This window comes from Rattus norvegicus, chromosome 5 (assembly GCF_036323735.1).
Source record: "Rattus norvegicus strain BN/NHsdMcwi chromosome 5, GRCr8, whole genome shotgun sequence".
NCBI lineage: Eukaryota > Metazoa > Chordata > Mammalia > Rodentia > Muridae > Rattus > Rattus norvegicus.
In genome coordinates this window covers 61,474,839-61,500,213 of record NC_086023.1, presented here as the reverse complement: position 1 = coordinate 61,500,213, position 25,375 = coordinate 61,474,839, and the positions used below count along the sequence as shown (strand labels likewise).

Sequence of the window (25,375 nt, the reverse complement as noted above, 5' to 3'; positions counted from 1 at the left end):
GCCCCCTGCCTGCGTGAACTCATGCCTAGCTGATAAGTATAATTGTAACCCTGGGTTGTCCAAATCACCTTGGACAGACAGATGGGAGCAGCCTGCCTCTGTGTCCCCAAGGATTTTGGTGGCTTTGATTTCAAGCTAGTCATCCAGCCTCTAAAATTTAACAGGAACTGAGAATTAAGCCAGGTATGGCAGCACAATCTGTAATCTTAGCACTTGGGAGGCAGAGTCAGGGGGATCAGGAGGCTAGTCTGGGCTACATGAAAAGCTGCCTCAAGCAAACAAGCAAAAAAGAGCCATAATTGTTAGATTTTGAAAGGAAGTCGTTGTAAACAAATAGCTGGATCTTAGCCCCAGAGACGTCTCTGTCTGTTCAGTTGGTGTTGGTCCCCATGAGAAGCTGACCTGGAGCTGAATTGCTATCTTGGCCATGGGCCTTATAAGGGTTTGTATGTGTATAGATGTGTGTCTGCATGTATATCTGTAGACCACATGCTTTCCAGGCCCAAGGAAGTCAGAAAAGAGCATCGGACCCCTGGTACTGCAGTAGCAGATGGCTGTCAGATGTTGTGTGCCTGCTGGAATTGAACCCAGGTCTTACTCTTCACCACTAAACCTCTCTCAGCCCCTCCTGAGAGGGGTTTAACTATGCCAAATCTTCAGTGAGCCAGTGCTTGGGGATGCCTGCTGCATTTAGATTTCCGACCTAAATCCCTGGAAGGCAGTTTGTCAACTCTTAGCTAGAAGAAAAGCCCTGAAAGGAGTTGCAACATTTGTGCAGGACACCACTAGACAAGGCAGTGTGGTAGAAAGGCTTTTCCACCCATCTCTCAAATAGACCCTTGCCCTACCCTTTACTGTTTGTCTGCTCTCAGATTATAGCCCATAATTCTCTGTTTTAGAAACTGGGAAGACACACCATGGAGAAAGACACTGTCCTCATCTTGAACACTTATTAAACAAATAATTATACAAATAATCACTTAATAAAATTTGTTGGGGCTGGGGATTTAGCTCAGTGGTAGAGCGCTTACCTAGGAAGCGCAAGGCCCTGGGTTCGGTCCCCAGCTCCGAAAAAAAGAACCAAAAAAAAAAAATTGTTAAGTGCATGATAAAACTGAGGAGAGGGAACTGAGAATGTGTATTATAGAAATGTCTAGCCTGGGGGTTGGGGATTTAGCTCAGTGGTAGAGCGCTTGCCTAGGAAGCGCAAGGCCCTGGGTTCGGTCCCCAGCTCCGAAAAAAAGAACCAAAAAAAAAAAAAAAAAAAAAAGAAATGTCTAGCCTGGTTTTCATGGGAAACTTCTTAGAGGTAATCCATCAGTGGAGGCTGAGGTGATGGAACCGGAAGAGGGATGCATGGTGGGAGCAGCCATAGAGCCCCTCTGGGGATAAGGCTGGTGACACAAAGTATAGTAGGCCCAGGGAAGAGTGGGACAATGTGAGGCTGGGAGCCAGAAAGGAGGGTGAGCGTTGCTCTGTAGCCACCCATCACCCTCAGCCCTGCCTGAGTGATTCCTTCACTAAAAGAGGTGGGTCGAGCCCCACTCACACTGCCGTGATGACCCCAGGCAGGTGAGTACCTGCTCCATGCCTACCTAGCACAGCAGACTGTGGCCTTAGCTTGGGAAGCATGCACATGGAGTGGGTGGGCCTCCATAGCAGCATGACTCTGAGGAAGGAGGAGGTAAGACATACCAGGCACTTACTATCCCTGCAAATCCTCTCTGCATGTGTTTCCATCACTTTGAACTGTTTATTAATATACAACAGAAGCCATTTTGCAATTTAGATGGCTCCTCTGGGAACTCCATGCTCTGCTCACCCCCTCCTGAGGTGGATTGAAAAAAAGCATTAGCTTTCAAGATTTTATACTTGAATTTCAGAAACTAAATTACATTACTACATATGGTGAGACGGCGCCATTGCCTGTTCCTATCTGTGTGCTCCAGGCACCGCGAGGCTGATAACATCAGTGTGTCAAAGCAGCTCGATCCACACAATTTGCAGCTGGCTGGAACTGGGCCAGAGGTCGTCAGAATGAGGATGCAAAAGTCTCAGAATCAGGAGCACTTCAGGGTCCACAGAAGGCAGGAACCCAGGCACACAGGCCCTCTCTTACCATTTCTTCATCAATTACCATTTCTTCCGTCTGTAAAGAGGGAAGCTGTCTTAACACACCTAAACAGAACAGGAGGCTGAGAGTCGCTCTCTGAAACACAGAACCACACAAAAGCACCAATGACTGTGCTCAAAAGGTTAAGATAGCGACAGTAGGGAAAGAGTAGAAACCACAATATGCACAGGACAGGCTTCTAATATCCTTTAAAATTTTTTAAAGATTTAATTTAAAAAAATTTTTTTTTCTTTTTTTCGGAGCTGGGGACCGAACCCAGGGCCTTGCACTTGCTAGGCAAGTGCTCTACCGCTGAGCTAAATCCCCAACCCCTAAAAATTTTATGTATATGGGTGTTTTGCCTATGTGTATGTCTGTGTACCATGTGAATGCAGTGCCCGGGAAGGCCAAAAAATGAGATCAGATTCCCTGCAACTGTAGTTACAAACATTTGTGAGTCACCTTGTGGGTGCTGGGAATTGAACCCAGGTCTTCTGTTTAAAAGGAAACAACAATAACACGACAACAACAACAAGCCACCCAGTGCTTTAACCACTGGGAAATCTCTCCAGCCTGTTTTGTGGTACTTTTGAGGCAGGGTCTCACTCTGAAGCCTAGGCTGTTATCTTATGTGAGCCTCTCCAATGCTGGGATTCCCAGGTACAGGGTACCACACTTATATTGTGTGTTTAAAAACAAAGTATTAAGTATTCTGTGCTTTCTTGAAGCCCAGATGTGAAGGTCTCATAACCAGAGTTCCCACTGACAGGAAGTTGTAGGGAGGATAGAGAGAAAGTATTGTTTCCCTGCCAGGGAACATAGTAACTTTTTGAGTTTCCTTCCTCATTGTAACCAAGATTTAATTCTACAGAACAAGCATTCCTTGCATAGCAGAAAGTCTTCAGATTATTGAATTATTTCAAATGCATCAAATGTCATAATACATTCATTCAACTTGGGAAGCAGTTACAGGCCAATTTTCATAAATAGCAAATACAAGCTGTTCATGTTCAAGACATGATTATTTCCCCAGATGCATTTGCTCCCCAAAGTCAAGGTTTTGGGAGAGATTCAGCTTCACAAGGTTGCCAGTCCTCTGCTTTAGCTCAAGGCTGACTTCTCTCATCCCAGTGCCCTCCCAATCACTCATGGAGCCCACGTCCAGATGAAGAGAAGGAAGGGTGAAACGAAGACGCATGCCTAGTTTTACCTGTGTGCTCTAAGTTTCTCTGGCATGGTGGGAGAATGTTGCTCACTGACTCCATCACTACACCTGAAGACATGGCAATAAAGTCGTGATTGGTTTCACCTTCGTTTGTTGTCTGTTTTGTGCTTACAAGAGGGTAGGTATTATTGGAGGTCACCACACATTAGAGCATAGGTTCCCAGCCCACGTCTCCATCTGGCTGGAACAGGTGCTCCAGGTTCTGGAAAAATGGAGTTACTGTGTCTGTGTCTGCCTGTCCTGAACTCCCAGGCTAGCCCTGCAGTCCATACTGCCCCCGTCCCAAGTATTTATAAGTTCAAGGCCGATGCTGGCTGCTTTTTCTATGGGCTGGGGAGCATGGCCCAGGGCTATCAGGGGACTCTGGAATATCCAGAATCGAGTCAGATTCCCACCCCACAGTTCGTTCTCATCTTGAGATTGCCCAGAGCCCACTCAGCCTCCCTTGCCATTAGCCCACACCTCGTAAGAAGCTGCAGACCTCCATGGTTTAGCTTGACTCCTGGAGGGCATCCCTCTATGGGAAGCCTCAGCCCTCACAGGGATCAGATCCATAGTTATCAAAATTAAAGCTTTTGTGAAAATGCCAGTAAGCATGAGAATGGCCTGTCGTGATTTCTCTGTCTGGAAGTCTTCAAGCAACTGACCCTTCTCTCCTGTCATATGGAAAAAGCCACCATGCCCACCCCAGGACTCTAGTTGTCTATCTGCCATTAGTTATTCTTCTCAAAACCCAGACATTCTTGTCACCACCCTCTCCTGGTCCCTGCCAGTCACCACGGCTCCGGATCGTCTTTTCTCTATCCCTTGTATCTTGTATGGTGATGTTCCTCAGGAGATTTTTTCCTGTTTCTTCAAGCATCTAAACAAGCACACCCTCCTGCATAGAGCCATCAAAAGTGACCCCCGTTCCTGTCTTTTTCTCACCCATGACATCATAGTTCTCTTCGTCTCCCAAGTCAGCAGGGGAACTGGTTATCCTTGCACAGTTCTTCACCCTCTCCTCAAGTCACTCATCCCGCAGCTTCCCCTCTGTCCCCCTCCTTAGCCCGAGTGCATCCCTTCCTCAAGCTCTTGATCTCTTCTGATGCCCTTCTCCAGTTGCTCTGCCTCCGGCTCATTCACCCTTACCAGTCCCTCACAGTGCTCTTCCAAGTCAGCCTGACAGTGGGCCGAGGGTCCCTCCAGGCTCCTCTCTTCCCTTCAACCCCTCACCTTGTGCTGCCTCCTGCTTCCCTCCCCTGCCTCACCCTTCCCATTCCCTTTTCCTGCTTCCTGTTCCCCCACATCTTGAGCTCTTGACTGCTTTGGTAGTGACAATATTATCTACCTGTAGAGAATTCATTCCACAGGAACTTTAACAGCGTCTAATGCCATCTTCTAAACAAGGGCTTCAAGTGTGTGTTGAGCATAAAAGACCTGATTAGACTTGGTGCCACCCTTCCAAGTGACTCTGGAAGACAAGGTCTCCTGCCCTGTAAGTTCTGCCTTGGCCTTAATCTTGTAATCTTATCTGATTTCTATGGAGGCAAGGACTGAGGTATGAAAATGAATAAATTAAGTTCAAATCACCCTCCAGATATGACTGTGAGCACTTTATATAACCCAGTTCTTGACTTTTAAAATGAGAATGGTAGGACTTACTTGGTTCAGGGGAGGATTAAATGAGATAGATAAAGGCTCTAGCACAGTGGCCATACATGTAGTCATATAGTAATAATTACTAAATGGTGCACTGACTTTTGGAAAAGTCATGCCTGGGAGAAAGTGTTCTGAACATCTCTACATGGTCTGGCTAGAACACTTAAAGAGCTGCCTCCCCAGTCCATGATTCAGTTGGCCCTCCCTGTGCTTCGTAAATAATTGCCCTCTCTTACCACTGTAGCCAGTCTAGGCCTAGGATACAGGAATCTTCATGAGACTGTCTGGGGATAATATATGTATGGAAGGCCTGACCTGGAACCCTACCATTCAAAAGCATGATCCCTGTCCTAACATGGCTGTCACCTGGGATGTGGATGAGACTTGTCCCCCAGGCTGAAGGAAAAGAAAAATAAGGAAGTGTGTAGTAGGTGAGATGACTCAGTGGATAAAGGTTCTTGTGGGATGAGCTCCAGGACCCAGTGTGATCCCCAGAATCCACAGAAAGGTGACAAGAACCAGTTCCACAAAGCTGTCCTCTGACCTCCACGGACGTGCGTGCGCGCGCACACACACACACACACACACACACACACACACACACACACACACACACACTAATACATTTTCTAATCTTAGCATAAGAGCTACCACACAAGCTTCAGTAACTTCTAGGACATTTTGCTTAGTTCTCCTGGCCCAAGTCTGAAAGCCAAGGAGTTGCTTTGTTGAGGTTTGCCTCCTGGCCCTGCCACTTCCGTCGTGATTTCTCCTGCCACTGAGCTGGCAGGAGCAAGGACATAACAAGCACAGTGAGTGTATGGGCAGCCACCAGGCAGTACTGGTGATCACTTAGAGCTGCCCCAACCTTCGCTGTGACGAACCTGTCCCTGCTTTTGCTCCTCATTGATAGCCTCAAGTCGGGAATATTTTGTCAAGCGGGTGATTCCCCAGGGGAAATCCTGTTCTTTAGAGAAGATTCCCTGGAGGCAGGGAAATGAGGGCTGGAGCTCTCTGGGAAGATGATGGACAGGTTTGATGGCCTGGAATTCCCTGGCATCTAGTGTGAAATGAAATATTAAAAACCAACCATGTTCTCACTCATGACTGGGAACATAAATTGGAACGATCCTTTGGGAGAACAGTTTGTAATATGTATATCAAGAATCTTAAAAACATTCGTGCTTTGGACTTTGTAATTTTACTTTATGAAATAGTTCTAAATGGATTTTAATGTGATGTCGTTAGCAGTAGTGAAAACTTTCAAACATCCTGAATGTCAGCCTGAAGGATTGCTAAGTTATCATGCCTCTCCTGTGGATATCTATACAGCCACTAACATGACACAAACTAAACTACACACACTAGTCAAGAAAATGGAGAGCTAAAGACGCCCCAGGTCTAATTTGTGCATGTGTCATATGTGTATTGTGCATATGTGTATGCATGTGTACATGATCATGTATGTGGATGCCAGTGGACCCCTGCATCACCCTCACTGAACCTGGAGCTCACTGTTTTACCAGAAAGGACCTCTTCCCTTCCCTGTGCTGAGCTGCAGGCATGTGCCGCCATGCCTTGCTTTTCATGTAGGTACTGGGGATCCAGCCTCAGATCCTCGTACTTGCACAGCGAGCACTTCACTCATGGGACCCTCTCTAGCCCCCTAGATACTAAGTGTTTTTTAAAAAGTACAAAATTGGCCAAATATGGTAGCATATGCCAGTAATCCCTGCATGCTGTAGGTAGACCTAGAAGGGTTTGAGGCTAGCCTGGGCTACATAGAAAACTCTAGACTAGTCTAAGCTAAACAGTGAGACCCTGTCTCAATAAACCAAAAACCAAAATAATATACGTAATAGGCCCGGCACAGCTGTGCTGCCAGAAACTGAGGTAGGAGGTCCAAGTCCAGTGCCAGCTTGTGCTCTATCTGTCAAGACCATGTCTCAATAAAACAATAGTAGCAACGGTAATCAGAATAGATGACACCATGCACTTTTCTTTTTTAGTTTTCTTACATGTGTATGTGCATGGGCATACTTGTACATCCATGTGCCTGTGGAAGCTGGAAAAGGGTGCTGAATCCCCAGGAGCTGGAGTTACAGACATTAGTGAGCCACCAATAAATGTGGATGTGGGTACTAGGGACCAAACTCTGGTCTTCTGCAAGAACAGCAAACACTTGAACACTGAGACATCCAGCCCACCCATATTTTCCTTTAAATGTTCTGTGCATGTGTATTAGTTTGTGCTTTTTGGTTATAGAAACAAAAATTCAACTGAAGTTAGTTCACCTAAAACAAGGGCCTGGTCTGTAAGGACACTAGAATCTCTCGGGTCTTTCCTTCTCCTCCTACTTGTGGTACTGGGATTGGACCCAGGGTCTTGTGCGTGCGAAGTGCTCTACCGTGGAGCTACGCCCTGCACTGCAGCATGACAGTTTTGGATAGGGGTGCCCTGGAACCAGAGCCTGACCTAGGGAGCTCTTGTTGTCACATAAAAGAAAGAACAGAGTTAGGGAGGAAGCACTTCATACACATGAATTACTTTATAAGAGGAAACTGCATTGGGATTGCCATAGCTACAGGAGCACTAGGCTTGAGGGCAGCAGCATGCTCCTCCATTTTGGTTCTTCAAATGGCAGATACTGTAAATCCTAAGGCCTGGGCCTGCAAAGGGCACTCGCTTCCAAGCTGGATGCCCTGAGTTTAATTTCTGGGACCCATTCAGTAGAGGCAAGAATTGACTCCTGCAAACTAATCCTTGATCTTCGTACACACACACACACACACACACACACACACACACACACACACACACACACACCCCTAGACCTCAGATCTAACGTGAGAATCCTTGGTGCATGCATGTGTGTGTGTGCATGTCTTTACCCACAAGTGCTCTCTGCACACATATGAAGTGTATGAGTGCTTTCTTTTGCATTTTCCCACTAGTGTGTAGCCCTGAACTGGACAAGGTCGACAATGTGTTGATTTTGTTTGAATGGAGTGGTTTTTTTTTTTGTTCGTTTGTTTGTTTGTTTGTTTGTTTGTTTATAGAGGAAAAACTCAAGAGACTGGAGACCCAGGCTATGAAAAGAAGCCTCCCTGAGCCAGGGATTCTCTGCCCTCACCCCAAACTTGGGCTTCCGTTTTCCTGATCTTTATAAATGCCCAGACATTGGAGATTATCTTCTTTATGTTTTCCTGTTCCCCTCCAGCTCTTCAGAGACCCTGCCCCATGAAAATTCTTTGTTTTCTGACCAAGTCAGCTCAGTCAGTCAACAGGTTCTCTGGGGCAAGAGCAGGGATTAAAAAGAAAAAGAGGGCTGGAGAGATGGCTCAGCAGTTAAGAGCACTGACTGCTCTTCCAAAGGGCCTGAGTTCAAATCCCAGCAACCACATGGTGGCCTACAACCATCTGTAATGAGAGCTGATGTCATCTTCTGGTGTGTCTAAAGACAGTTACAGTGTACTTATATATAATAAATAGATAGATAGATGATAGATAGATAGATAGATAGATAGATAGGTAGGTAGATAGGTAGATAGGTAGAAAGAAAGAAAGAAAAAGGAAAAAGACAATTAGACAACACTGTAGAATGACCCCAGCCAGTTCTGAGGCTGAGATGGGTTTATTTTTTCCCAATCTGCTTTTATACCATTTTAATTACTTGAAAGTAATGAGGTCAGTTAAGGACCAAGCAAGACAATGAACAAAGTTCTGTGATCACTGTTTCTAGGGGCTTATCAGGATGACCAAGATACCTGAGCCTACTTCCCTGTCCTAACCCAAAGTCAGATTCTTGCCTGAAGCCTACTTCTTTGTTCTAGCTTAAAATCAGATTCCTGCCTGAGCTTACTTCCGTGTCATGGCCCAATGTCAAATTCCTGCCAAGTGGCCCCCCCAAAGCTCTCCTCATCTTTCCTGTAAGTTGGATTCCCTAAAGACCTTCCTATGTCCCAAAGGATAGAATCCCAGCTGGTTGCTTACCTCTGGAGGGGAGATGGGGAACAAAAACAGGAGATAAAGTTTCTCCCCAGTGGTGGGCACTCAGTGCATTTGCTAGCTCTCTCTCCTAAATATATCTTAATATTTCTATTTCTACCTACTGCCAGGAGTTCTCTGGGTGGCAGGTGTACACCTGAGCAAGAGTATTAAAGCCAGAGGTAGTTGTTGAGCTGTTTTCTGGACAAATCATGACAAGGACCATGCCGACTGCCCCATCAGTACCCCTCCCTGTCAGAGAGCAGCCTGAGCCAAGGCTCCCTGATTTTCTACCCTCAACATGGTTCTTTGCTGATCTAAGAATCCTGATATTCTGTCTCTCTTCCTTCCTGACTTCACCCAGGGATACATGACTCTATTCCAGAAGAAGCCATTTAGCATTCCCAACCTCCTTCTCTGGCTCCCTCTAAAACGAGAAAAATGCATTCTGTGCACTGCAGAGAAAGAAAGGTCAGATGTGGTTGCTGTGTGTGTCTCACATCATATGTCATTCGAAGTCCATCCCGGTCCCTCTCCCTGAGAACTGCTGCTTGAAAATGAAGACAGAGGTTACGCTGCCCTGTGGGGAAACTAAAATTGAGTGGTTACCTGAACAACCGCAAACACAGCAGCGCTGTTCAGGACCTCGGAGAGCACCTTTTCTCCTGCGGCAGGCTTTCTGACTGGGCATCAGGCATCCTCCCCTCTCTCCCACTCCTCTATGCCTGCTCCCTTCCTTTCCCTGACAAGGCCTTTGAAATGAAGTTTCCACTGACCTTTCTGACCCCAAATTATCTGCATCTCCCCACACCAGCACCTCCCTGGCCCTGCTATAAAGGCCTTGTAGTCAGGCTCTGGCTCCATGTGCTCTAGACTCCTCACTGTGCCCATTGGTCTCTTTCTCCCTTCACTGTGGGACTCCGGCTGTGTCCCCTGCTCTAGAGAAATCCCACAACTTTGAAGTTTTCTCAACTGTCACCCCTTCTTCCTTCTCCCTTCTCCTGTGCAGCTCCCTGATGTGTCTTTTACCCACACCTCAACTTCCCAATATCCTATTCCCTCCAAATCCCTTGTAATCTGTCCCTACCCTTCAACTAAAACACTGCCCAGAGCTGCCTATGATTTCCTTGTTTCTAACTGTCATCTTTGTCTTGGGGAGCAAGCTTCTCTTTAGGGCACTCGAGACACTCAGCTTTCACTTGTACATCTCCTCCCAGGGGCCCCAACACCAGATGCTCCTTAAGGCTTCATCCTTGTTCCTTATCTCTTCCATCTGTCCATTCTCTCTAGGAAGATTTTCCTCCCTAAACTTCAGTCATGACCAGTGCACACCTTTCTCCCAGGTTCCCAAACCTCAAACTGTACTAAGTAATTCCACCTGTCTCCCAAAAGATACCCCAAATACAACACACCCCCAGAACACAATATACCTGCAAATGACCTGCCCTTCTTCCCTGGCAATGTCCTCCCTCCCCTGAACTTTTGGAGTAATTTTTTCTACATATTCCAGACAGAAAACTAGAGGTGTTTAGACACTCCCTCATACGCTGTGCCTTCAGGTCCCCTTCCTTCCATTTGTCTTCTGTTTCTACTTGGTTTAGGTCCCTGCTGTCTTTTCTTGGCACAATTTGTCTTTACCCCTAGTCTCATTCCCTCCACTCGTCTCTCACATGGCTGCTATAAAGGGCCCTTCATCTCAGACGTGTTCACGTCACTGCTGTGCTTAGGTTTTTTTTCCCGTTATCTTCTCAGGAAAAAAGTCAAAATCAAGGCCCGCCTCCCACCATGATCTGAGCCCAACAACTTTCTTCTGCTTTCTGGGCTTCTGCCATAGGAAAATGCCAACAGCTCCTGCTACGACCTTTGCCAGTCACAGGCAGATGCTCCTAAACTCTTCCCAGGTCACCTCAGGGCTCCTTTGCCTTGTTCTTTCTGCCTGAGGCAGAGTCTCTCATGTACTCCAGCCTGGCCTGGAACTCACAGATTTGCAGCCTCTGCCTCCCTAGTGCTGGGATTAAAGGTGTGCACCACACCCAACTCCTCCTTTTTATGGCTCGTTTTTTTACCTTGGTAATCATTGGACACTCTTTGGAGATGGGCCTCCTTTCTGTTTATCTCTGTGATACCTGGGCTCGTGTTATGAATAAGGAAATCCTAGTAGAGTGGAGGAAACCAGGATGCCCTCTAGGCGGGCCCTTCCCAACCCTGCCGAGAGAGAATCTCTCATAGACAGATATAAGCCTGTGCCAACCTGGGTGGTGCCATGGCTGTGGACACTCCCAGGGCACGCTGAGCTGATACAGAGAGCGCCTTATAGGTGGTGCAGCCGTGGTGCTCAGCATTGACTACAGGAGGTGGCAAATCCTCGCCCGAGTCTGTGAGGCACAAACTCATATCCAGCTCACCTTACAGTTAAGAAAACCAGGGCACACCACGAGCAAATGATGGAGCTGGGAGCTGAGCCCAGGAGAGAGAGACAGAGATGGAGACAGACAGACAGAGAGCAGATAGAGACAGAGGGACAGAGACAGAAGGACAGAGAAAAAATAGAGACAGAGGGACAGAGACAGAGGCAGACAGAGATAGATGACAGACACAGAGAGACAGACAGACACAGAGAGAAAGGTGGACTTGGGTAACACTTTAATCAGCTAGCCCCTTCGCACTGAAGGTGAGGTCACACCTCCTCTCCCTGTGGAGGAGAGGTACAGTGTGACTATTCAGGAGTCACACTGCCTGCTGGGTACTCGTGGATTTCAGAGGCTCATGGATCTGCATGAGGAACTACAAAACGTCTCTTTTGTGCTTTATTTTTGCCATTCAGAGTTCTTCCACAGCTGACTGTAGATGGTTATCCAGGAAAGCGTTCTCCCCTGCCACTCCCCAGGCCCTTCCCTCTTAAGACCTATGGTTCTTAAAGACAGTGTGCTCCTTCATGTCCACTCTGCTCATCCAGTCTGTCCAGTTCACCACAGGTCTCTTGGGTTCCAGGTTAGCTCTTTATACTACCCCAGAAGAGTTAACACAGCCCTGGGAAAGGGATACAAATATGGAGGCTTGCGTGCAGGCTGATGTGTGGCCCAACAGGAGGGGCTTCAGGGAGGGCTGTCTCTGTCCCAAGTCTCAGTCTTTCCTTAGCTTCCTCCTTTCCAGCAAGACCATTGATTCCATCAGTACCTTCCAAAGCCCAGGTTTCCTCTGTTTGTTCATTCATTGTGGGACAGAGGAAGAAGAGGGTATTGGATCCCTTGGAGCTGAAGTTACAGATGGTCGTGAGCTGCCTGAGGCTGGCAGCTGAACTCAGGTCCTCTAAAACAGTATGAGCTCTTACCACTGAGCCCTCTCCCAGTACAAGTTTTCCCTCCCTCCCTCCCTCTCTTCCTTTTCTTTCCTTTCCTTCCCTTCCCTTCCTTTCCTTTCCTTTTTCTTTGTTTTTGTTTTTCTGAGACAGCCCTGACTGTCCTGGAACTCTCTGTAAACCAGGCTGCCTGGTCTTTAACTCGGAAATCTACCTGCTTCTGCCTTCTGAGTAGTGGGACTAAATGTGTGTGCTACCATGCACAGGTCAGTTTTCTTTATTGTTTTATGAAAAACACATTTTTGTTTTAGTGTGAAAGAATTCAAATACACAGTAAATTAAGAACTTGGTAAGCTGCAGTACCCAATACTTGAATTTTACTGTGAACATTTTATTAGCTGATAATCTAATCTGCCCTTCTCTCCTGCTATCACAGTCCACAGCATTTTCTGGATGCCTCTGAAAGAACGCTAATGACACCTGTGTTCTTTCCTGTAAAACAACTGTTTTCTTAGTCATTTATTTTCAGCCAATAGTTGAATATGTCAGTGATTCTGTGATGTATGTTTAGTTTTCTTTATTTAAAAAACAAACAAACAAACAAACAACTGATGAACGTGAGGAGATGATTCGTGGGCCAGATGTTTGCTGTGTGAGCCTGTAAGCCTGAGTTCAGACTCCCAGCACCTGAGTGAAAAAAGCCGGGTGGGGTTGCACAGGGCTGGAGTCAGGCAGATCTTGCTGGCCAGCCAGTCTACCTCACTGCAGAGCTCCAGGTTCAGGGAGAAAGCAGTAGAAACGACGACTCAACATGGATCTTTCTGTCTCTGCTCCCACAAGCATAAGTGGGTGCACCCTCACGCACACGCGCATGGATAGGCGCCCAGGACCTCTCCATCACTGTTTTCTGTCATTTCCATAAAGTGTTTTACAAGACCGGAGTGGATTAAATCAATGACTTTTGGACATTTCATTTTCATTTTATTGATTTATCCGAGAGGGGTGGGGAGGGGCCACAGCGCACACATGGAGGTCAGAGAACAACCTGCAGGAGTTGTTTCTCCTCCCACCACGCAGATCCCAGGGATTGTCAGGCTTGGTCGCCAGCTCCTTTACCTACTAAGCTATCTCCCAGGAATGTACTTAGCAGTTCTTTTCACAATTAACAAAACCCTTTTGCTAATCAGAATTGTACAGAAAGGCTAACGTGGGAATTGAAATAACAATGGATTTCTTTCATTGAAGAGACCATTCCTTCAAGTCTGCCCCACTTACGTCCCAGCCCCACCCAAAGCACAGGGTTCAGGGAGTACAGCTGTTGAGAACTGCAGACCTTGCTAAGTCTGAGGGTGGCTCTTTGCTTCTGGCTCTTGACTTCCCTCTGGCTGCGCTGATGTTGTGCTGCCGGCCATCGGCCGATAGCCTAAGCGATTAATCTTTTCTGCGGCCTTTGGAGGGTTTGTTTGAATGGTTGTAGAGACATGGATTGCTGCTAGAGATGTATTTCAAGGTCTGTCTCTGCTGAGTGTTTATTAATAATCTTGTTAATCCCCACTCTAGTTCCCGGATCTAGCTAACGCCTGTTGGAAGTCCTTGGGGGGCATTTTAAATCCTCTCTGATTCTTGGAGCCAGACGCTTCCTTCTGCCTCAGTCCTCTCTGCTCCTTTTGTTCATGAATATTTTACATTTAATCTCTACACAATGGTCATGGTGCACTGCCTGCATTTCCCAGAGAAGGCACTCGGGAAGTCCACAGTGTTTGACGGCACCGTGCCAGAGGCCTTTGTAGTTGCCGCTTAAATAGCCTTCTACCGTGGACAGTGACAGAGGAGCTGCTGAATGGGCAAGTTTGGCATGGAGCCTCTGAGCCTAGGGCTTTGATCCTATGGTTTCACTCAGGATCAAATACCACCAGGACCTGCCAGGTCTTGAGAGCTGTAATGGATCACTGACCAGGGTTGCTCAACAGCTCCCAGTGCTCAGCCCAGGTCTGCCCTTCCTGAGTTTCCTGCTTCACATCACCACTGACACCTCCAGCCTCAGAGAAGAAACTGGTGCGCCCACCCACGCTGGGACACTGTCGTAGCTCCAGTTGCCCAGGGGTTTGCGTTATCTAAAACCAATGTCAGAGAAAAGGCAACGAGACCAACGAGACCGTTATCTGGAAAGTAGAGAAGGAGGCTCATAATTAAAAGGCCATAATTTAGGAGTCGTCAGTATAAAATGTACGCAGGAAGCATCAGCTTTCTCTAAGGAGAAAATGGAGTCGGAGCCTGAGGAGACCAAATAGAGATGTAAATAGATACACAAGGGGTCAGAGGCAGAAGATGGACCCTGGGCGGACAGCGGCCTGAGGGAGCCAGTCCCCAAATGGGTGTGCTTTGTGTCCTGCTTGACAAAGAGTACAGAAAGGGATGAGACCAAGGAGCCTAGAAATGGACCAGACCCTTTCTGGTGGCACCAGCATGCCAGCAGGACTTCCCATTTGAAAATGGACTGCAAAGCAGCTCATTCTTCCTGCTCGCCATGGTAACAAGCCGGACTAGGACTCTGTTTTGTCTTTGTGTGTATGATGTATGTGCACTTCTCGTTCACTGTGAGCATGTGTGAGACGGTCAGAGGACAACAGTACTGGTCAGCCTACTGCTGCTTCTTACAGTTCACCACTGCATAGGCCCGGCTAGCTAGGCTGTGAGCTTCTGCAGAGTCCTCTGTTTCTGCCCCCACCTCACACTAGAGACATGGGGGTTACACACACTCAGTGCTCCTGGCCTAATCTGAGCTCTGGGGATTTAAACTCTGGGTCCTCACACTTTAGTCACTGAGCCACTTCTCTAGACCTTACTTCACTTTAAATGGGTCAGCAGGAGCTACACAGATCCCTGGACCTAATACCGGGGGCCAGCCCCGGAGTGTTCTGTCTGTCTGCTTTCTGTATCTTCGAGGATGGAATAGGCAGCATGGTCCTCTGCAGTCTTCATACCTTAGGTTGGTCACTCTGAAGTCCCCAGCTAAAGATGGCAGGACTGTATTACACTGGTCACTGTGATACTTAACTCAAACTCACAAAGTGCAGAAAATGAGTGTTGGTGGACAGCCAGCCACAATGGAGCCTCTTCATCACTACCCACAATGCCCAGAGACCATGAGAAACATAGGATTCTAAAGACTCCTGTGTCGGGGTTGGGGATTTAGCTCAGTAGTAGAGCGCTTGCCTAGCAAGTGCAAGGCCCTGGGTTCAGTCCTCAGCTCAAAAAAAAAAAAAAAAGACTCCTGTGTCCCTGGGTGGTTTTTTTTTGGGGGGGGGGTTGGGGTGGGACAGGAAAGACCAGACTGAAACATGTCCTCTGGACTCACAAACTCACACAGCTGTGCTTACCTGCAAAGACCTATGTAGATCAAGTTCAAATTCTAGCATGAGGGGAGAGGGGCTCATGGTCCTGTACCCCTAACTGAGAGGCTATGACCAATTTATAGCTTCTGGGACAGGGAGAAAGAGTCGGTTTTCTTTAAAGTGTGCATCCTGGTGGGCCATGCTCTGAAGGATGGTACCACACCCAGAAGTATAAGATTAGCGCAAAGTGAACTCTTGGGCTAGTAAAGAGGAGGAGGAGGAGGAGGAAGAAGAGGAGGAGGGGGAGGAGGAGGAAGAGGAGGAAGAGGAGGAAGAGGAGGAGGAGGGGGGAGGAGGAAGAAGAAGAGGAGGAGGAGGAAGAAGAGGAGGAGGAGGAGGAAGAGGAGGAGGAGGAAGAAGAAGAAGAAGAGGAGGAGGAGGAAGAAGAGGAGGAGGGGGAGGAGGGGGAGGAAGAAGAGGGAGAGGAGGAGGGGGAGGAGGAGGAGGAGAGGAAAGGAAAGGAAAGGAAAGGGACAGAGAGTTGAGGGCGTGGGGAGGAAGGGGGGACCTGGGAGGAGTTAGGGGAGGAGCAGGAGTAGGGATGAACAGGATAAATACACTGTATGAAATTCTCAAATAAAAGCTTTTCAAATTTTATTCTATTTTACTTGTATGGGTGTTTTGCCTGCTGCATGCATGGAGATGCACTACATGTGTGCCTGGTGCCACGAACATCAGACGTCCTTGGATCAGAAGGTTCTGGACCTCCGTGTGGGTATTGGGACTCAAACCTAGGTCCTCTGCAAGAACAAACACTCTACCACTGAGCCAGCTCTACTGTCTGAGAAGAAAGACATTTCAAAATAAGTTTTTCATTCTAAGAGAAGCTCATCTTTAGCTCCCTCAGATTGTCAATCTGACAATTATTAAAAATATTGAAAATATTTGTTTATTTCAGAAAAAGAATTGCAACTAAGGTCACATGCCTGCCTATAATAAATGATTGTAAGACAGCCTCACATGTAGATGCAAGTGTCGCTTAACCTATAAAATCTTTAGTCTCCCCACAATGGCATGAGACAGGGGCCCTGAATCTTGTCCAAGGAGGGCATTTTGGAGGGGTAGCAGGGCTAGCTCTGGGAAGCACAGGGTCTGGCCCAGAGTTGGCAGCTATTGAGAGCCAGTACAGGGGAGTGCAAAGGCTGCATGCCCAGAATGAGGGCCTGTCTACCCGGTCACCTGCATCAGGCCAGCACAAAACCATGTGGTCACCTGCTGCTTTGTCAGGTCTGTCTTCTCAGCCACCATTCCTATCCAGCAGGAGACACTACTTCAGACTCATCTGGGAACTTTAGAAGTCCTCCTTCAACTTTTTCCCCCTTTTTAGTCAGTGGATGAAGTCTTGAGGCCTGGCTTGGATTGACCAGTTAGTTGTCTAGACCCTGCAACAGAGAAAGAAGGGCTCTCAGGGAATACCTGCTCTGACCTTGATCCACCTGTAAGCTCAGAGGAACTTAGACCCTTTTCTTAAAGCGTGGAGAAGCTTGAGAGTCAAACAGCTTGCACCAGCCTTTGTAGAGGAAGTCCTGTGGGTTTTAGGCAGGGCTTTCTGGAGCTGCCTGACTTACACGGGACTCTTATTGGACATGAGTAAGACATCATCTCTGCTCTTCTACGGAGGCATAGTAAACGAGTCTTCCTCTCCTTCCCTGACTGGCATGCTGCTGGAGTAAATCTCCCAGAAACCCAGAGGGCAGATAAAAAGGTTTGCTTCAGGGTTCAGAGCCACCCCTGGGGTGACATGCTAAAGTTTCCCTGTCTCTCTGCTTTCTCCCAACAGGATCCAGCCGCAGCCTCTATCTCAGACCGAGACTGTGACGCCCGGGAGGGTGAGTCAGTAGCCATGAATTACAAACCATCCCCGCTCCAAGTGAAGCTGGGTGAGTGTGTCTGGGGGGTGAGGGACATGTGGGAAGTGAACAAGGTGCTCGTGGACTGGGTTGACAGCAAGGCGCTACAGTTAAAGTAGCGTGGGCTAGATGATTCCAAGACTAAACCTGCACGTAAGTCATTGGCATTCCCAGGTACCTTAAGTCTTGCAAGACAAAGGAGGCAGTGACTGGTTCACTGCAGGTTCCTGAAACTCTTGGAGAGATCCCTGAGGCTGAGTGTCCCCGCCAGCGGGGACCCAGTTATTCAGGGTCCCGAAGGGGCGCTACCCTTGGGCCTAAATGGGGGGCAAGAGAAGAAGGAGACCAAGCAAGATTCTGTTGTCAAGGTCTCGTTTATTGGGATGAACGTTACAGCTTTTAAGCTTTCAGGTAGGGGGAGTGACCTTTGTGAAATATGAAGGAGGGGGGAGATGAGGGTATAGGCAGTGATAGCTGGAGGCAAAGAGGTCAGGCGATGAGGTCAGGTGGTGGAGACACTGGGTGTTGACTGAGGAGATCACTGGTATCTGCTCGAGCTGAGGCATCCCTTGAATGTTATCTTGTGTATCTATGTTTCCTGTGCTGTAAATTCATGGGAGAGGCTTTGTCCAACAATCTTAAGACTTATGGCAGTCATCTTAGGGGTGAGTCTCTGTGGCCAAACAGCCCAGAGTCACTTTGAACCATGCAGTCAAAAAGTGGCTAGGCCCAAATCCAATATGGCTCCGTGCATCTCCCCCATTTTTCTTTTATAAAAAACCATTAGGTGGAAGTAGTGGTCTGAGAGAGATCAGACATGCCTCACAGAGTGCCCAGCTCGGCCATGGCAAGCCACTCTTGCAGTTAGGACTGCACCCCAATGGCTAGGAATGAACTTATGCTGTAACACACCGTTCTGGGCTATACGTGTGTGTTATTGGGGGAGAAACTGGGCAGAGGAGCATTTGACCGGCCCGCACGTTTAAACGGGGTGTAGCCACCTCTGTCTTAGGATCGACCTCTCAAACCCCAGCCTTATCTGTCATAGGATCACCTTGTCGCCCCCAAGGTTCCTGTCTTAGATTGGTCAAGGGTCAGAGGAGCTGAGGTGCCCTGGGGACTCCAGGGGTGACTGCAGAAGTAAGCACAGAACCCCAGGCAGGACTCGGAAGGGCCGGCCAGAGGAACCTGCCTCCAAAAGCTAGGGGAGCTGCTGCTATGTGTGAGGGACAGGTCTCAGGACCAGGGTGACTTCTGTCTAGGGAGGCTGTCCCTTTTTTAGAATCCCAGAACCCATTTCACTTCCGAGTACCACACTATCTTTCTCTTAGGGTGGAGTCCTTAGCAGTCCACTTACTTAAGCTTTGAAATCACATGACTCGCTCAGCGGCCCAAAGCTCCAGTGACTCCAGCTCTCCCCACCCTCTGCCCTTCTCCCTTCATGGACCAAAATCTCACTGATCCAAGGCTGCTGAAGAAGACAGCATACTCCCCCACCAAGGAATTGACTTCCTGAAGAGAAATTATAATGTCACATACAAGATAAAAGACAGTCAAATACAGAGGTCACTGCCCTTAGCTCTCCTCAGAAGTCAGACTCTGCCCACCAAAACCTGGGAGCTCCCTCATTCCTCAGCTAAGGAAGAGCCTCTTATCTCTTAATGGGCTCCTCCTCTATAGCAAGCTATCAGGATTCTTTTCCACAGAGCCTGTGAAACAGGCCTTGCTTCTAGAATGCATCCAGGCAGCCTCTCTGGGTGACTTTCTAAACACAGCACACAACAGCAGTTCTCTTGATGGACCTGTTTGTCTTCCTAGGACATTCTATTCCGAGCACAGCCACTTTTGTTTATTATTGTTTAATACAACAATAAAAGTATTTTAAATGCACGTGAGTTGTATACTCTCTCCAGAGGCAATCAATCCAAGTTCTTGTAGCTTCGTTTTGTGCTTCGTGAGCCTGCTCCCTCCTCCTGGATGGTGTCTCAGAGCCCCTACAGAGAATGACTTCATTCTTTTAAATGGTTGCATAGTAGTCCATGAGTCCTCGTTAGTTTATTGCCTGCATCTTTTTCATGATTTCAAACAACAGCATGCTCTCAAAATAGCATTTTTATTTTCTTCACCGTTGTACCAAAGCTCATGAAATTCATAACTTGTCTCACCAAGGACTGTAAGGCAAATTGCACCCCCTAGAGGCTTTGTATGGTAATGGCAGTTGCTGCCTGCTGAAAAGAAGCTGCAAAACTAGAGTAAGAGGCAAAGAGAAATCAGAGTTCATTTTCAAGTGACTCACAGGTGCTGTAATGGCTCCTCCCATCCTTATGCTAAAGACACACACACACACACACACACACACACACACCCCTGCTGCCTTGTTTCTGTTACAGAACAAGCCCTTTTCATACATCGTTGCTTTACTTGACATTGGTAAGAAGGAGTGGTTGAGCCTCCTTCCTGGCAGCTCCCCGTAATGATAGTCATGTATCACGCAGGAGGTCACCAGATGTCCAGCCCCACAAGTGCAGAGGCTCTGAGCCCCTGGAAAGATTGCCAACTGGGCTCCTCAGCCTCCTGCCCTATCCTGACCAAGAGCCCTTCCTCCCCCTCCCACTGAGGAAACTCTTAGAAGATCTTTTTCCATCCTCATTAATCCCAAACACCTCAGTCCCATGGTCAAGGCCTTTGTGCTCTGAGGGTTTGGGTTGCTTTGGTTTCTGAGATGGGAGTCTCCTGTGTGCTCTGAGTTTATACCACTGGGAGTCCTCCATCCCAGTGATATAGTACTTGACACATAATTGTGGTTCTAGTGTTTGTTGAGTGAATAATTAACTGAATGAATGGCTCCCTTCCCAAGTTCACCTCTTTATTACCTCTTCTCCCTCCATCCCATTCACACCCACAGCTATGTTCTCTTGAGTCGCTTTTGTGCATACTTTCCTCCTTAATGTCTTCCTCCCTCCAGCAAGGCCTGACTGCTTCAGCCTTCTGTGTCCACCTCTTCGTCTCTAGCCATTCCTTGACATCAAGTACACGCTGGCTGCCTGACGTAAGAACTGTGGTTCCCACAGGGCAGGGGTCAGCCCCCTCTTTTTGTCTGCCACTATCTACCTCAAGTCATGCAAGGCCCAGTGCATGTGCACCAAGCATCAGGTGTCTGGGGGTCCATGCGGTCTCTACCGAGTAGAGAAGTACATACATGTCTGCAGGAAAGGCCAGACCAGGCTGCCCCGGGCAGCACGGCCTGGCAGCCCCGGGGCAGGACACAGCTTTTTTCCCATGTCCTCTGCAGAGAAGCAAAGGGAGCTGGCCCGGAAGGGCTCCCTGAAAAACAGCAGCATGGGCAGCCCTGTCAACCAGCAACCCAAGAAGAACAACGTCATGGCCCGGACGAGGTAGGGACCCTCTCTGCCCCACCCCACCAAGACCTCCCCAGTCAACACCTACCATTGCTGGTCTCCACCCTCTCCCTCCTCGGGGGAATAGAGGGGGAAGAGGGGATGGCGGGGAAGGGGACCCCATGTCATGTTTATATGCTCCAGCCGGCACTCCAACTCCCCATTCTTTACCCAGGCTGGTCGTCCCTAATAAAGGCTACTCTTCGCTTGACCAGAGCCCTGATGAGAAGCCACTGGTAGCTCTTGACACAGACAGGTGTGTATGGGGCTGGGGACAGCTGGGCAAGCCGCATGATGCTATGTGAGCACGGATAGGTCGTATAGGCCACACCTGTCACACTGCCAGAACTGCTGTGTTCTTCAGCCAGCAGCTCTCCGTGGGTAAAATTTCCAAAGGGAGTGGTTTTGGCTGTGAGGAGGGGTTGTTGTTGTTTTAAAGGGTTGGGCAGAGAGGGGCCTGGAGACCAGCACAGTTCGCTGCTGTCCTAGGACAGTAGCCCCATGATGGACCCTGATGTCCCTGGCAGCCTAATGGAATGCCTGATGCCAGCCCCTGCTCAGGGAAGAACCCTATTCCAGGGCAGCATCTGGCTTGCTCTAGACTTCTGGAAAATCTGAACAGCCAGGATGATCTGAACCTAGGGGGAGAAAAATTAAAGCAAAAGCTCAAGGATGAGGCAGAGAGAGAGTGGCAGTTCTATCCAGAAGGAATTTAAGAAGCCACTTCATCTAAAGGTCGAGCTCAGAAAGCTGCCTTAGCAAACATATATTTGCATAATAAGCACGGGTTATTTAAATCACACTGTTGGGAGGGGCGGGTACTGCAAAGATGCAGAGGATTTTCAATTTAATTTCCCTGAATCACTTCCTCCCTCTCCTCCTTTCTCCACGGCCAGCGATGACGATTTTGACATGTCCAGATACTCTTCCTCTGGTTACTCCTCTGCCGAGGTGAGGCTCCACCCCTTGCATCTACAGACCACGGGGGGGGGGTGCCTTGGGGGAGGGGTGCTGGAGTGGGTGAATGCCTTTACCAGGCTGCAAGGCTGGGGGCTCCTAAGCGGCAGAAGGAAGGCACGTGGGGCGGAGCTCTGGGGGTTGGGGCGCGCTGGGAGAATTTGGGAAGAAATCACTAACCTGAATTACAGTGGGGGGGGGGTTATTAAAGAGGGGCTCTAAAATAGAACAGGTGTGAAATGCAGGTGACACCTTACACAAGTTGACCTGAAATCCGGGCAAACCAAGAGTAGAGATGAGAAGTTGACCTTGGACTGGGCAGGGACCTGTATATGGCTGGGCCTTAGGAAAACCTGCCTGGAGGAAGTAAGACCAGAGCCAGGCCCAGATCCGAGATAAGATGGAGCTGTCCCTGGCCTTGGGGTGGTAGCGGTGGCCCCAGCCCGGGATGATGCCCTTCTAGCTGACTCCAGCCTTTTCTACAGCAGATCAACCAAGATTTGAACATCCAGCTGCTGAAAGATGGCTACCGGTTAGACGAGATCCCCGATGACGAGGACCTAGATCTCATCCCCCCCAAGTCCGTGAACCCCACCTGCATGTGTTGTCAGGCCACTTCCTCCACCGCCTGCCACATTCAGTAGTGGGCGGGGTCGCCGCGGTGCATGGGGCGGCGCTGACCTAGGCCCGGTGGGACACAGCAGGGGAGACCCCTACCCTGCTGGTCCCCTGGTCCTCAGCCCCGCGCCTCTTACAGCCGCCAACCTCGTAACAGTCATTGCTTCCTCCTATGGTAGGACGTGTACCTCTGTGTGTTCATGGAGCCGGAGAAACCAAAACCGGGTCTGTCTCCAGCCCCGGGGCTGAAGAGGGGTGGGCACTGTTTGTTCAGTTTCTTGGGGGGAACCACACCCAAGCACTCTGCCACCTCTCCCATAGCTGCAGTCAGGGGGCGGTACTGAAGGCCAGGAGGCCCACAGGGCTGGAAGGTTGGCCCCAGCCAGTGAAGCCATGGATCCCCCAAGCCCAGCTTGGAAAGGAAGGAAAGGGGTTTGGAGAAGAAAAGGCCCCAAACAATGGGGCAGTTCTCACACCTCAGAGCCCCTTTCCCCAGACCCCTGTGCCAGCCCATATACCTGTTTGTGTTTCCCCTCATCTCCAGACGGGAAGCCTGGCAACGCTGTCCAAAGGGATACTGTCTCCATTAGATCACTCCTCCACTGTGCCCCCCCCCCCCACTTCCTTACTTTCTGAGGGTTAGGAAGGTAAGATGGGCCTTAGAGAGAAGCCAGGTTTGGGGATGGTATGACTTGTTCTCACGGGTCTATAACCAATGCATCTGTGTCTCTGCCTCATCCCCATGCCACCCCTAGTATTCTATTGGTTCCAGGCTGGAAGCAAGAGATAAGGCTGGCCTCCTGTGCCCGTTCCCATTTCACCCTAGCTCAAGGTCCAGGAGGCTGGCTTCCAGAAAGGCTCTTCAAGAGCAGGCTTAAGAAAATACAGTGAACCAAGCGGCTGTATGCACATGGCAGGGCGTGTGTGTGTGTGTGTGTGTGTGTGTGTGTGTGTGTGTGTGTACGCGTGTGTTGAATCTGTCTGTCCAGGGCAACCAGGTGAGTGTCTGAGATAACTGTGGTCTGTTAACTGTGTGAGAGACTGTTTGGAAGGGAGCGGACTGAGCACAGCCTGGCTGTCAGAAGCCTGGGTTCTGATCCCAGCCCTGGCATTCTTCCTGAGCTCCTAAGCAATTCCCAGGTTTCTCCAGGGCTTCAGTTCTCACGACTGGAAAATAAAGAATAGCTGACATCACTGACAGAGTCTTTTCACACCAAAAGGAATTTCTTCATGGGAATTTCTTGAGAAGACTGTGACATCTGTGTGACTTTAAACTCAGGAGGCACCTGGAGGTGTATGTGCAGCTGTGTGGACATGGGACATACATGTAGATTTGTTTGGAAAAGAGGTGTGTGTGTGTGTGTGTGTGCGTGTGCGTGTGTGCGTGTGTGCGTGTGCGCGTGTGTGTGTGTGTGTGTGTGTGTGTGTACACACGCACGCACGTGTGGCTGGTGGCTGTACAGGGTCATAGATAGGGTTGCTTCTGCTGCTGCTCTGATCTGAGGGAGGAAAAGCTGGTGCACTCAGTGAGGAGATGGTAGCTCTCCCGTGGCTGCAAGCAGAGAGAGCCTCAGACTGCTGGGCGGAGGCCCCAGCAGCTCCTCTCACTGAGCCGGAGTGTAGCTTCTCCAGTCACCCCACGTGCTAGTATTTCCAACCTCATGGATGCCACTCACACCTCACTCTCTGGGTGCTGGTCCTGGGAGGCAGGGGCTAGAGTGGGGGCGTTGGCTTAGGAAGGGAAGCGCCTCTCCCTGCACAGCACCCAGGGGCTGCCCACTCCCAGTTACTGGAGCGTAGCTTTCTACTCCCCATACCTCCAGCCCAGCTCACCTCCCCCTAGTGCAGAGATCCTAATTCGATAAGAAAATGCCAAAGGCAGCAAGTCAGAGAAAGCATCTGAAGGGGCCACAGGCCCATAGTGGCCCCCTGAGCCCCCTCTCCCACCCCAGTTAGCATCCCCACCACCCCTCATCTGGACCCCAAAGCTAGAACTCCCACCCCCACCCCCACCCCCACCCCCACCCCACTGGGCTCTGACTCACCCTTCTAGAACATGGGTACCTCCTCTCTTTAGACTGCTGCCTCTGCTGCTGACTTCTTGTGGGATTCTAATTCAACATGTGCCCCTGAGAGCCAAGGGCAAGTGCTCTTGTGAACACACCAGTTCCCTAGCAGGCAAGGGCATTAGACTGAGGTGGTATATACACAGTGGGTGGGGGAAGCTGGCAGCCTACAGCTTCCAAGTCCAAGGAGAGCACACGGTTCCCTCCTTCCCTGTCTGGAAGTTGAAGGGGAAAAGCCAGGGCCTTAGCTTGCCCCTGCTCCCCCCACCCCTTGTAGATACTGCCTTAACACTCCCCCACCCTCGGCTGTGGCTGTCACTCAGCCAGGTTTCTCCGCGCTCACTAATTTATTTCCAAGAAGGTGTGTGGAAGACATGAGCCGTGTATAATATTTTTTTTAACATTTCCATCGCAGTATTGACCATCATCCTTGGTTGTGTATCGTGTAACACAAAATAATGATATTAAAAGCATCAAACAAGTCAGACTCAGCTCCTTACCTGGGTTGTAGGCCATGGCAAGGGGGGTTAAGGGGGGAAAAGGCTCACCTCCTGGATACACGTGTCCCTCTACCTCTGCTTGTTACTGATGCGTGGCCCTAGGTGAATCGCAGCCCTCAGACTGGGAATCGGAACCTCTGCCTCTCTTCAACAGTAAGATGTCTGTCCTGCAAGTTCTCTAGGCCCTTCTGAACCGTGGGGAATTGGATATTTTGAGGGGTCCAAGGCAGAAAGGGGCTGTCCTGGGGAGGAAATTAGGCCTCCTGTGCAGGGATGGGGCCAAGGCAGGTGATATCACAATGGGCATTGCCTATCCTAAAAAGGAAG

At 49.1% G+C, this 25,375-nt stretch overlaps 1 protein-coding gene and 1 long non-coding RNA gene across 8 annotated transcripts in view; one reads left to right on the top strand and one right to left on the bottom strand.

Annotated features, from left to right (window-relative positions):
* Fam219a (family with sequence similarity 219, member A) overlaps window positions 1-25,029 on the top strand; it is a 50,565-nt gene extending 25,536 nt beyond the window's left edge. For 2 of the 7 annotated variants that reach the window (NM_001415979.1, XM_063288447.1), the window contains exons 2-6: window positions 17,440-17,539; window positions 20,802-20,904; window positions 21,083-21,163; window positions 21,804-21,858; window positions 22,350-25,029. In NM_001415979.1, the coding sequence (NP_001402908.1) occupies window positions 17,440-17,539; window positions 20,802-20,904; window positions 21,083-21,163; window positions 21,804-21,858; window positions 22,350-22,508 (498 nt within the window). In that variant the 3' untranslated portion in view covers window positions 22,509-25,029. The remainder of the gene's footprint in view (window positions 1-17,439; window positions 17,540-20,801; window positions 20,905-21,082; window positions 21,164-21,803; window positions 21,859-22,349) is intronic. The other 5 variants (XM_063288449.1, XM_006238103.5, XM_063288448.1 and 2 more) reach the window with 3 other exon arrangements.
* On the bottom strand, window positions 19,353-25,339 carry LOC102553821 (uncharacterized). The gene is made up of 2 exons (XR_353980.5): window positions 25,097-25,339; window positions 19,353-19,756 (listed from the first exon to the last, which is right to left on the bottom strand). It is a non-coding gene; the product is annotated as an uncharacterized LOC102553821 (long non-coding RNA).
* Between the last annotated feature and the right edge of the window lie 36 nt (window positions 25,340-25,375).